The sequence below is a fragment of the Gavialis gangeticus genome, unplaced genomic scaffold (assembly GCF_001723915.1).
Source record: "Gavialis gangeticus isolate Ggan-Ray unplaced genomic scaffold, GavGan_comp1, whole genome shotgun sequence".
NCBI lineage: Eukaryota > Metazoa > Chordata > Crocodylia > Gavialidae > Gavialis > Gavialis gangeticus.
In genome coordinates, this window is record NW_017729025.1 from 140,764,363 (window position 1) to 140,778,058 (window position 13,696).

The window sequence follows — 13,696 nt, forward strand, 5'->3', positions numbered from 1 at the left end:
TACAACAAGCAGGCATGAGTCTTCCACTAGTTCTACAGGCAGCAAGGAGAAGGGAGTGGTGCCAGTGCCTGTGCCTGAGCATGCATCCCCTACAAGAGCACCAGCCATAACGCCCCCCACCAACACCATGGCAACAAGCAGCAGTACCAGCATGACAGTCTACTCCACCCCCATTTCACTTCCCATGCTGATCCTTCCAGTGCCAGAGGAAGAGCTGGAGCTGGATCCAAATGCTCTAGCAAGGGAAATTCTGGGGAAGGAGAGGGAATCATCTCAGTTTGTGTTCCACACCCCTCATGTTTCCCCTAGATCCAGGTCTCCTTCCCCAGAGAGCACTTCGGAGGAGGTTGTGGTAGAGGGTGCAGAGGGAGGTGACTCAACTGAGTCTGCTCCTCCTGTTGCTGTGCCCCTGCCTGCTGAGGAGAGGGAAAAGGCAGCATCCGCACGTGTACCCACACTCCAGAAGCGAGTGTGGTCTGGTATCATTTTGAGCTGGCAGATGATCCCACATACGCGATCAACCAGCACTGCCGAACTAAAACCAGCTGGGGCAAGGCAACAAAACACGAGGACCACAGGGATGCTGATGCATCTTTGCAGGCACCACTCTCTCCCTTGCTCCTCCCCAGCCTGGCACCAACCGAAGCATGCCTAAAGGGAAGTCCCCCTCTCGCTTCAAAGCCCCTGTCCCCCCAAAGCAGAGGCAGGCCACCCTGGAACAGTGGGAGAAAAGTGGACAGAAAGTGGGGTATGTTGTAACGGTGAGTGAGATCACCTAGAGCACTGGGGAGATGCTTGCTGTGGATGGCCAGCCCTTCTTAGTTGAGTGGCCAGGGTTCAGGTGGCACATGGCCCTATCATACCAAATGCCTGCATTCACCACCTTCAGCAGGACAGTGGTGCTCCCCCTGTATGAGGCATGCAGGAAGTACTTGAGGGAGGAGCTGCACAAGGCAGGTCCACAGGTGGCTTTACACTTCACCTTGGACACCTGGAGCAGCCAGGGTGGCAATCATGCGTACCTCTCCCTCACAGGGCACTGGTGCAACCAGTCAGGCTGTCGGTGGGCTCTACTTCAAGCCGAGGTGATGGCTGAGTCCCACATGGCAACAGAGATTGTGAACTGCTTGGTGGAGGGATGGCTCATTGGGCAGGGCAAGCTCACCCACAGGTTCATGGTCACCAACAGCGGGGCCAATATGGTCAAGGTGGTCCTTAATGCCAACTTTGTTGGCATCTGCTATATGGCACACAAGTTCCACTTCATTGTCAGGGACGCCTTAGAGGGGGACAGGGCTGCCGGTGATGGCACCAGCACCACCAGCAAGCTCATTTCCAAATGCAGGAACGTGGCAGGCTACTTCCACTGGAGTATCAAGGAGGGCAAGATGCTGCGGGACAAACAAGCAGAGATGAACATCCCGTAGCACAAAATCATGCAGGATGTGGAGACTCGGTGGAACGCCACATAACTGATGCTTGAGAGGCTGGTGGAGCAACAGAAGGCCATCCATGAGATGGCCTTGCTCAACCCAAAACCTTGTTAAGATATATTTCTCTAACTATTCAGTTGGTCTACTAAAAGATACCAGATTGACCCAAAGAACCTTGTCTGCCAGGCTCATATCCTGCTGCTGTGCTGCAGTGCACTGCTTACCTGTTGTTATTTAAAGTGGTGGACTGGATGAGGCTGTAAGGGAGGAGGAGACCTCATTGGGGCACACTACCATGTCGTGTAGAGGCCCCAGTGCCAGTGAGGGTGTGCCTTAACACACACACAATGCCACATGTCATGAATTTTGCTTGTCAGCAACTTGAGGTGCAGTTTCCCAGAAACCCCTGCACCTATCTCCTTGAAACTTGACAGGCTTTGTGGCCTCAGCAGGGCATACCCTCCCTGCTGTTTTCATTTGGACTAGGCAAGAAATGAGAAAGGTATAGCCAGTTTCGTGATTCCCCATTATAACCTACAGGCAAAACGTCGAAACAGCATTGAAACAGTGAAACAGTTTCAACGAAAGGAAATGGAACAGTGCTTCGAAACTAAACAAAACTGTAAATGAAACACTGTCCCATTAAAACAGAAGTCGAAATGAAATGGCACCGTTTCACACAGCCCTAACCCTAGTGACTAACTGTAACCTCAAAATGCTCCCACTGTACTAAACAGCAGGGGCAGATCCAGAGGGGATGCACTGGCATGGATGCACTGTCCTTTTCCAGTCGACACCATGGGAGCAGCAGCCAGGAACTTTAAGTCTCCAAAGCAAGTAAGAATTCCCCACCCTTCCTTCCCTTACCTGTACTCAGCAGCACCTCCCCTTCCCTTGCATCCCTTCTTCCCTGTATGCTGCTGCTGTCCCTAGCTGTCTTGGAGGTGGAGCAGCTCTAGAGGAGTTCCTACCTTGCTCCAGCGCGGTCTGTGGGGAGCCAAGCTCAGCTGGGGACAGTGGCAGCAGGCAGCCCTCCCAGGCTTGGAGCAGGCTCAAGAAGGGGGGAACCCCCATGCTGCTGCCACCACTGCTCCCAGCTGTGCCCAGCTACCCATCCAGCCCAGCTAGGGCAGGAGCAGCTCTGGAGTCTCCCCCACACTCTGAGGGTCAGCCAGGGAATGTGGGGACAGCCTAACACTGGGTGGGGGAGGAGGGAGGTGCATACAGGGAAAGGGAGAGGGGAAGGAAGATGCTTACCTGATGGAAGGACTTAAAAAAGGTCGCCATCTACGGCTCCTGCAGGGTGGGCTGCCTGCCCCAGGGAGAGGGGGGGCTGGGAGGTAGAGAGTAGCTGCCCCTACAGCACTGGTTGTGGCTCCTGCACCCTCCTTAATGAAATCCTGGATCCACCTCTGCTAGGTAGTATCATCCTGAAATACCAGGTTGCTTTCACCACCATCCTACATCTTAAATGGAAAGCCAAAGGTGCTTGCAGACTTAAAAAAAAAGATGATTTACTTTAAACTTGGTGAATTCCTGAGAGGAGGCAGCTCGTTACCTTCAACCCAGCTTGCCCAATGTCTGTAAAGATTGGGCGCTTTAGTGGGGCTTTTTGGCACCTTTATCTAATAACTGATTGAAAATGCAGTTAGGCTATTTCCATTTTGCAACGTGCCTGGTAAGAGGAACACAAGGGAGATAGGCTGTGGGGAAAGCTGAACAATGAAAAGAAGGGATTGGAGGGCTGGGCTTTACAAGGGGTTGGGGCATGGACTAAGGGTTGGAAATGCTGAGGACCAGTGCCCTTTGCAATGCTTCATGGCACAGAAAGGATTCAGAATCAGATCTATTAGGACTGAAGCACCGTGCTTAGAGTTAAAAACTTAATTCTTTATTGGATATAGGCAACCTGCTCAGCTCCTTCCAAATTTAATCCGTATTCTGTCATGTACCATTACTGTGTGGTGGTACGGAGTAGCTGAGGAACATCCTGAGGTGACAGCATTTTTCACAACAAAGCACTGAAAAGCTATGCAACGTTTAGCTATTACTATAATACCGGCAACAGTTAAAAAGCAAATCCACAGGAAGATTTCACCTTTGTACTTAGGGATGCAGCCATAACTACTTCAGGGATATTTTTTGCTACTATATCCATCCAACATTGTGATATGTTCCTTATATCAAAATTATAGTTGCACAACTCTGAGTACAAAACCAGTTCCAAAAGAGCCAAGTTATTTCCTCATGACTATAACATATATCCTGTTATTGCTGTGGAAATAATGCCCAAAATATTGTAGTTGCAATTAGTCCATATCCTATGCATTGACATTTATGTACAGATTGGTTTAAATGGTAACATGGAGATGTATGTCCTCCAAGAAGATGACTTAAAGTATATTGGTAACTTTTTAAAGCAAAGTCTCTGGTATCACATTGCTATATGCCTTGCAAATACTGAAAATACTTCTAAAATTTAAATTCAGTCTTCATGAAGGAAGCAGGCCAAATCCACTGTGAATCTAATGCCCAAAGGGGAAGACATAGTCAAGCCAAAGACTGTCTTTGAAGAGAAAGCAAATGGACGAGTTTGCAGCTAATATACAGCTACATGCCAATGTATCGAATTCTATGATTGCCTCTACTTAGTAGGTCCACAGCACTTACCCGGACGTGGTGTTTAGACAGCGGAAAATCCCTTAGAAAGACAAAGCACTAGAGTGACCAGTACCCCATTTCCCTGTAGTGCTAAACCCCAAGTGAGAAAGCAGTATCACAAGCTTCCCTGCCCGCAGGAAATCCCTCAATGAGAAGTCAGACAAGGTAGCATGCATCTAGTAACAAAGGGAGCCATTTCCCCCACCCCTTAGATGTGAAGGAATTCTTTTAGACCTAGACAGCATTATCCATAAGGTGCTCTGTAACTTTATATCAGTGCTTTGTGGTTTACTCTCCCCCTTTTCCTGAAAAGGAGACTGACAATTTTATTCCTGAAAGCACAATTTATAGGCCAGCTTCAAAGCTATAGGTCCTTCTAAGGCTATGGTTGGGGAATTCACATCAAAGTGGATATGCACATGTTGTTCTGATGTCAGAGCGGACGGTTGGTAGAAGTCTCTGTGGATTTGCTACAGTCCCCAGAACAGGGATTAAATTATGCACTGAAGCTGCCTCTATAAACTACAGGAGACAGAGAATAAGTGGCAGTGCAATATCTCATAATCAAAGCCTGGCATAGTTATTTGCATCAGTCTCCTTTGAGTTGCCAGGAAAAGTAAGAGAAAGGACATATGTCAAGGGACACACTCTTGACAGGACAGAGTGCAATCTGATTGTTAAAAAGTGACACCTCTATTACATTATTTTTCTGATTTTTTTTAGAAATATCATTCAAACCATGTGTAGTTTTGGGGGACTGTTCCTGATAGATCAGTGATTCTCAACCAGGGTGCCACTCCATATTAGTACTGTGAGGTGGGCCAACTCCCTACATATGATTCATAAGATTAAACTCAAAAAATTTCAAATAGGAATACAGTTTCAAAAATATTCTGACCTGTAGTAGTCTTTTTCTGTGTTCTTGGGACAGAAAAATTGCTCTATTATTTTTCTGTTGTCAAAAAAACCATGTAAAAACTAAGAGCTGGCATAGTCACAGAGTGTCTTGTGCCTAACAATGGATATGTTGCGTCTAAAAAGGTTGAGGGCCATCATGATAAACAGTTAAAAAGTCGCCTCCATTTTTACCAAGCACAACAGCTCCTAAACAGTCTTTTCTTTAATCTAGTTTGGCTTGCTTCAGATGGACAGATACAGAATGAAGCTACACTGAAAGCTACAATTCATCCACCTCCATAGATGACATTTAAAATGTCTCTTGTTCACATGGAGCTAGTTGGAAAAGGAGAGACAAGAACAAGAGGTGATGGGGTGACAGTAGAGACCTGGAATAAGCTTTGTATCAAAAGTCAAACTTTCCAGGTCTGATCCAAAAAGCACCTTCTCTGTTTTGAGGTTTTCCCATTTGCTAATCTTGGTTAGCAGTTGGATGTCTTAATTATTTCCATTTGTGAGGCATCAGAAAAGATTCTTGTAATCAGATGGTTTTCAGCTCCCTTTCCATGTTAGAAGAGGGTTGTAAACTATTTACGCTATCTTTCTGATAAACAAGTCAAACCAGATAAAATAGAGCATTGAATGTTTGGGGGACTATACTTTTGTGCAAAAATCGAAAGGACTTGACAATCTGCATTAGCTCCCTTTCTCCCTCATGTTTATCTCAAGTTCCCAAAAAGGTGGAATAAATTATTTTGGTAAGTAATGGGCAGGCAGTAGTCACCCATTTCTGCTTGCTACAACCTGAATAATGAGAAAGTAAATTATTCAGGGAAAATTGTCAATTAAATCCCAACAGGAATGTCCTCTCTCATCCCATGCTACCTTCCTTCTCCTTTTTCATTTAGTTTCATTATAGTATAGCTCTAATGTGAACTGAAACTAAATGTTTGTCATTAGAACCCACCAATAATATATCTTCAACTGCTGTACTTCATTGGTTGCATCTTTCATAAGCAGCCTATAAAGTTTGGATGACTTTTTTTTTTTTTTGAGCCACAGCACTATGGAGGCGCTGACATCCTTCACTGTCAGAATTTCTATCCAAAGCCCCGAGGCAAAACCAACCCAACCCAACAGTAATACTGGGCAACAGAGTACATTCATTGCCAGCAGAGTAGGGGTTGGGAGGTTGCCTTTTCTCTTCATGTACAAGGCCTAGCTTAGCAGGACTCAGGTCCTTGATAAGGGCCTCTAGATGCTACTACAGTTCCCACAATGGCCAGTCAATGTCAGACCCATTACAAATTTGCATTAATTCAAGAGTGACTTGAATTCCTAATGCCGAGCTGTGACAACATAGTGTGCATTTTTCAAGCTAGCCCTACCCATTTTCCTCCATATTGGAGCATTTTAGCTTGCAAAGTACATTTAATACATCAAAATCTTTTTGTACCCTCTGGGTTCTCCTCCTACTAGCTGGTTTTTAGCATCATCATTAGCGGCTCTTCCTTTTGCTGACATCCTTCACAATCCTGCTCTCCGTCTTCTTCTGAGCACCCCTGGAATTTTAAGAGGTTCTTATTTGCTACTACAGCCCTACTTACTTCCTTTATACTACTAATTTCCTGTTCTTATCCCTGTATCCTCCCCAGCCTTCTGCCAGTGGCTTGGCTTTTTGACTCTCAACTGTACTTGAATTTCCAACCCTCCAGGCATTTTCTATTTTCAATTTTTTTTTCTTACTTACCCACCTCCTTTCTTCATCACCATATGCAACTCCACTCTCCTTCCCTATAATCAGATTAACACAGTGGTATCAATCTCTCCTCTTCCCTTCCTGTTTTCAGTTTCTCACTAAGTGCCATCAATACCACTTCTTTAGTATCACCAAACTCCACCCGTTCTCTTCCTAAACCCACTCATTCAACTCTTCCCGCATGGTGGTTGTCACCTTGACCTGTCAGGCCCCACTGCTCTCACCTCTCCAATCTAACCCAAAGCCCTCCTATTAGATGCATCTTCTGTCCCTGCCTTAATTCCACTTTTTCCCTCCTCTTGAATCCTCATACTGACATCCCATTGAAACCACAGAATCCAAGTTCCTCAACTTTACTTTCTGCACATTCCTCACTTTCAGGACCCTAGCTTCATCTTGCTCACAGCTCTTATCTCCTTGTATTCCTCCCACCACCCCAGGCCCTTGCCACTTCCACATCACTTCAGTCCTCTCACCTTATTTTCCTCCTTCCAGGCTTAGTGCCTCATTTCAAGCTACCTAATGTAAGGAACCAGGGTGTAGGTGGTCTTGCCTAATGGTTAGGCCAATGAGGGGAAACAGGGCCTGGGCCTGAGTCAAAGAGCAGAAGCCATATACCAAAGCCAGAAAGCAGAGTCCCCAGAAATCCAGAAGCAGAGTCCATAACACAGTCTATGCTCAGATGCCAAGTACCAATCTGGGGGACAATTCACAGAGCAAAGTCCAAAAAACCAGAGCCAAACAGAGCCAAGAAACAGAGCTGCAGGGAAATCCAAAGCCAAAGCCCAGAAATAAGCTGAAAACCAGGGTCAGGACCCAGAAGAACAGGAATGCAGGAACCAGGAGGCCTGCCACAGCGTAACTGGCGACAGACCTGTAGACCCAGGGCTATACTAGTGTTAAATGGATGTGTGGTGCTCCCAGTAGGCAGCCAGTGTGCTTGCTGCTCCTAAACTGGGGAAGAGTTCATTAGCTGGGGCTCGCTGCAGGTGTGGCTGCTGTGGTACTTGGCTTAGGCTGGCCTTCCTGCTCGGAGGCCCTGACAGCACTGAGCCCAGGCTGGTCTGTCTTATCAAAGTCCCTGACTCAAACTCTTGGGTGTTTTCCACTTCAGAAAACATTCCTCGTCTTTCATGCTCACTTCTTCCTTGAATCCTGCACAGCATTCCCGCACAATGAGTGCTTTAATCCTCTGAGCGTTGTATTCTGTCCCTTTCAGTCTGTTCTGTTGCAGATCTGTAAAGCACCATGTACATTTGTGGCGTTACACAATAGTATATATATTTTAAAAATCCTTATCATACTATTTTTTTTGTCTTTAATTTGTTTTATAGCTAGAATACAAAGTTTTCCTGCCATCATCCAATCACTTTACACTATACGTTGCAATTTTACTTTTTCCTCTTAGGTTTACCTGTAGTTTAACATTCAAAGTGTGGTTGTGGCACAGAATACCTCAACAGGGTTGTATTAAAAATGCCCTTTAAAATTCCAAAGCTTTGAACTAAAGAAATATATCTCAAGAAGTTTTCATGGAAAGTTCATCGCAGTTGGTTCAATTCAGCTACACTTAGATGCACCTTTTCAAATAATAGAAAAAAATGTAAAGGGGTCAGACCCAATCAATACAGTTGTTCAAACAGAATTCCAGGCACTGTGATGTGTGTACATTTTGTGCTCTTTCTTTGTACTGCTCCACTATGAAGAAAGGTTGCTTTTGCTAGTAGAGCAATAAAAGTCTTAGCCTTTTGAATACAGCCAACTAACCAATGGGAATGTTTACCAGGTGTGGAAAATATAGCAATTTTTCATGTCTTTCCTGTGCACGTCTCTTTGTTCTTTTTATAACTACGCAATCCCCACACACAAACCGTAGAAGCAAATGCTTTAAAATACCCCAAGACAGACATAAATCAGAGAAGTGAAGCTTCAGATCATTCCTTCTAAATCTCATATGTTTGAGAATAAGTCAATCTGGTCTCTTCCTTGCATATGAGCCAGAAGTTAATTGCCATAACACAGGGGAATATATAAATATCGGAGATCTGAAAATCTAAGTAAATGGCACAGATGAAATATAAATCTGTAAGAAATACTTAAAAACGTTACAACTACTATATTATATGTAGATTCAAAACAGGAAGTCTTCAGTAGATTTCAGATGTTTAGGTCAATTTATGTTTGAGCTTTGGCATTTTTTTTTTTTTAATCAGCATCAAAGTTTTGATATTATTTTATGAACTTGCAGATCCACATGCAACAATGTTCTACACAAACATTTTCTGGAATAAAATCTGCTCACTGAAAAAAAAATCTAATTAAGTTTGTTTGTAACTTTGTATTTCTGACTGCAGTAGAATAAATTGTCTCAGTGCTTTCAATTGCTGTTCCTATCTCTCTGTCTCTCCCAGTGGTTCTCAACTGTTCTGGACTTGAGGCACTCCTCAGAAAATGCCAACTTAGTTTACACTCTTTTTTTTTTTTTACTACAGAGAAATGATGAAGCAATTCTTTTGTTGCAAAGAACTTAGAAAGGTCACAACAGGTCAGGCTGTTTTTGACACTATGGATTCCTATATGAAAATTCTGGGTTTTATTTTGTGAATCGTGTTTGCACACCTAACAGTGCTAACATTGTCAGGCCACCCTTCCCACCCCTAAAAAGGATCTCAAGGCACCCCAAGGTGCTACAGTCTATCACTTCAAAAATCTATAAAATGACATAAGTAGGGCCAATACCATCACTGACCTAGAAGTTTTCCTGGGAGTCCACCACACAAATGCAAAACAAGTAACAGAAGTAAAATATGAAAACAAGGAGATGCCATTCCCTTCAAAAAAGATGAAAGTAAGGCAGGTGTGAAAACTGCAAGGCTGTGAATTTGTAACTTGTCATCTGTGCAACAACGCTGTAACAAATGGAAATGATTCTAATATAAAAGGAACACAGATTTGAGTCTTTAGCTTAAAAAACACTTAATTTTGTTGCTTGATGTCACAGCAATACAGTAGACTTACAAATTAGCACCTCCAAATAAAAAAGATATAGTATATGTTTTTACTTAAACTTAAAAAAAAACACACTACCCTAAAAGCTTTTTACAGCCCAGTGTGAGCCAATTGGCCAGCTATTTTCTGACAGCCACACAGTTTAAGAACGTACTATCTAGAAATTGCCAGTGCATTTACATTATCATTTTCTAGCCTCTGTGCTGCAGTGAGGGGTGTGGTAGAAGTATACAGCTAAGGCTGGCAGATGGTTATTAAATTGTTAAAAAACCCCAAACAAACAGCAATGATCACTTTTTCATAAACAAGCAAGAAATTACCCATGAGAAACTATTCAACACCAACCCCAAGTTCCTTCCCCCACAAGTTCTGGTCAGCAGATAAGTTACTAACATCAAATATGGTTTAAAGACTTTGATAAAAGCAACTTATCTGGAATTTTCTTCTCCAAAATATGGAATAAATTAAAGGGAGAGGTATTTGATTTGTCCTAGGCCAAGAGCTGTTCAGAAGTTGTTTTATTATTTAATGCATGAATGGACCATCTCCAACATAAGGCATCTTCAGTGCATCATTGTTCTGCACCCACTATGAGATTAAGCAAGCAGGCTTCCTGGCCAGTGGGTTTGAGCTGGTTAGGAAACCACTGGCTGTGTCCCATTGTCTCATAGTGAGGCCTGCCTAGCTCCCCTTGTGCAATCCTGGCATACTTTTTTGAAGAAGAATGCAGCCTTTCACAGAAACTAGGAATCACCATTAACCCTTGTGACTTCACCCATCTGCACAACACTAGACAGGGATTGTACACGGACCTTGCCTCTAAGTTCCCATTTCCCATGGATTTCAATGGGCTTTAGCTAAGCCCCAAAACGTTAAATATAACAAAGAACTGAGACTTTAAAAATACCCTGAAACTGATAAAAAAAAAAGATAGCTGACAAGATGACGGCATTTTTGTTAATATTTTAATCTGTACATATACCATTTTTTCCAAATTGTTACATTTTACTTAAATTAATGTTTTCTTGAAAAATATTCACTTAATTTCTCTTCAAATTTTTATAAAGGCAAAAATAAAACCATTTTATTTTGGCAAAATGTTATGAAGTTGACATTGGCAGTATTGAGTTAAAATAGACTGCATTTCCTAAATATATTTATAAAGAATAATTCTTAGCATATTGAAAATACAGTATGATTTTTATTATTTCATGAATTTAAACAAACTTCAAGCTCAGGCTAGTTGGTCTTTTTAAAACCTTTACTTCAATGCAGCAAAGACACACAACTTAAAAGTCTCAAAGAACACTGCAAAGTATTTTTAATCACTTCTTTTTTAGGCCCAGACCCTTACTTAAAGGATTACACAATACTGTAGGATTATTCATGCCTCACATTGAAAGTGTCTACACACTTTTTCCAGAAGCAACAGAATTTTATTCAAACCAATTCTCTTGCTAGGTAACTGGCTGACTCCTTGCCTTGTATCCAAGTAAAACAATGTACTTGAAAGTTTTGGCAAAGTAAAGCACCCGTTGAATTTACATACAAAATAAGCAGATGCCACCATACATTATTTTTGCTGCTTCTAGGTAAGTACTTGTCAATACATCACAATTTACTTTGCAATGAAAAACAACTAGAGAGAAAATATATATATTTACTAGTAAAATAACACATTCTATTAGCACTTTATTGCTCACTTCATACACTTTAATTAAAGTTTATTTTTCCTCCTCATCCTCTTACATTAAGAAAAAAATATATTTTATTAGCTGCTTGTTACTGAGGAGGATAGCACTACCATCAGTGGTAACATAACACACTATGTAATGTTATTTGTGAGGTAATTACAAGGAATCAAGACGTGAACTGGCTTTAGCAATTGAATACCATAATATTGTTCTTTATGGTAGGATTCCAACAACTTGATGGTACTAATATTTAGAAATTCAAGCTAAGAGTCCTTTGCTATTTTATGAGTAAAACAGAGTGACCAATTCTACCAAAAAGAGAATACTCAGTTAATTTCTCATTTGAATTAGCTTTACTAAAATGTCATTATGTGCTTCAAGAGTATTATATTTCATCAAGGAACTTTACAACATGCACCCAAACTCTAAGGTAAAATAACAGTTTGTAATGACTATGGAACAAGGTCTTTTTATGTGTGTGTGTGTGTATGTATGTATATAAATGAACTCAGCCCTTGATTAAAAAAATCTAAAATATATTCGGTTCTAAAAATACAATGTCAGTATTTTACAGAGTGTATTAAAACACCATGTATTCATAAAAAAACTCTGAACTAAAGCAATGTCAAACTAAAATGTTTTGCAGTTCATTCATTTTTCATAGAAAATCCTACTATTATTCTCTGAATTGGTTTCTGAAAAAAACATGATCAGCTGATGAACATCTTCAGAGAGCGGCTGGTATAGTGAAGTCTCTTCTTTCATGCTGCGTCATCAAATGGTTGTTGTTGTGTATCTGATGTCAGTGTTCAGTTACTGCTTTGGCTGGCATGAAATAAAACAAAGTGCAGTTAAAAATTGTAAATTTTGCTTATGCAAAAGTAAACACTGTTATAAAAACACATTTTTTTATGACAGCCCTCAGTGAGAGAGGATGAACAGTCACTAAATACTTAAGTGTAAGCAATTATTACCTGATACCATTGAAATCCTGGAAGTAATAAAGAAAACATCCACTGATCTATTGTGCCTCTAATGTAATGGCTAAAATTCCCAGACTTCCCTTAATTGCTTCCATTAATGTAATTTCTTTAGTATATGTATACTAAATAAATGTATAGTGTAAATGTATAGTGATTCTCTCATACTGATTCATTGTTAGTATCTATGGGCTGTGTACTCTTTCTGTAAGTTCAGGACCAGATTTTAATAATCTTATTCAAGTGCAAGAGTGTTTGTCTCCACAAGTGCTGCAGAACCCAGATCATTTGTATCCAGATGGTTTGCGACCCACTTAAATTGTAGTGGATTGCCAAGTGACAGACAATCTGTGCAACTGTTTGCTGTGGCTTTTATTTTAAAGGGTGCTGCTTCTTCAGTCAGCTGGAGTACACCAGCTTTCTCGCACAGCTGACTGAGAAGTTGCACCTTTTGAAGTAAAAAGCTGCAAAAACCAGCTGGTGTATATCAGCAGGCCTGGGCAGCTGATTGCAGTGGCTATCAATTCTCTCATGTGGGTCACAAACCCTCATTTTTGCAGATGCTAAGGAACCAAACCCTACCAGGGTAGGTACAGACATTCAAAAAGCCCAAGGTGGAATCAATCTAAGTTTTGTGGGTTTTTTGTAAGCATCATAGTTTTGATCAGTAGCAAAGACCACACACACGCACCCTGTTGAAAGGTGGGGGGCAAATCCTAGACTGTGTTCTGCCATTTTTAAACCAGTTTGTGCATGCTGAATTTCTGTTCTGATATGAGTATAGACTGGTTTCGGATCACTTATACGGGTAAAAGTGTAATGTTTGTACCTGGCCCAAATGATCTGGGCTTGACTATAGTTCCATGTGATCTCCCTGGAGTTCACTTGTAGAATTACGTATTATTCAGTTTAAGCAAGCGTGGTGGAATCTGATCCTCAATCAGAAACTCAATTAAGTATTGATTTTTCCACTTCCATCACGGTCCCCAGCTGTTTTCTGTGAAATGGGCACAATACTACCGTTCTAAATCTATAACATGCCTCGAGAAAGCCCCAGCCCTGCAACTGTTCTGAACAGAACTCCTGCCGAGGCAAGCACAGTTCCATTTGAATTGGGTATTTTATAGAGCCTTTTATAAAGGGAGAGCTGAATAAAAGTGCTAATCTCATAAACACACTCAAACAAAAAACCATGGGGCCCAGGGATTAACCTCATCTAAGGTATGCAATCATACTAATACATTAATTGAAGTTGTATGCTGT

General features: G+C 41.9%; 1 protein-coding gene across 5 annotated transcripts in view; it reads right to left on the reverse strand.

The window, feature by feature from the left end:
* Positions 1-10,706: 10,706 nt before the first annotated feature.
* Positions 10,707-13,696, reverse strand: part of LOC109299123 (pleckstrin homology domain-containing family A member 7-like) — a 273,825-nt gene continuing 270,835 nt past the window's right edge. For all 5 annotated transcript variants that reach the window (XM_019519653.1, XM_019519652.1, XM_019519657.1 and 2 more), the window contains one exon: positions 10,707-12,278. Coding sequence is in view for 1 of the 5 variants with exons in the window: in XM_019519654.1 (XP_019375199.1) it covers positions 12,256-12,278 (23 nt within the window). In the remaining 4 variants the exon portion in view is untranslated. The remainder of the gene's footprint in view (positions 12,279-13,696) is intronic.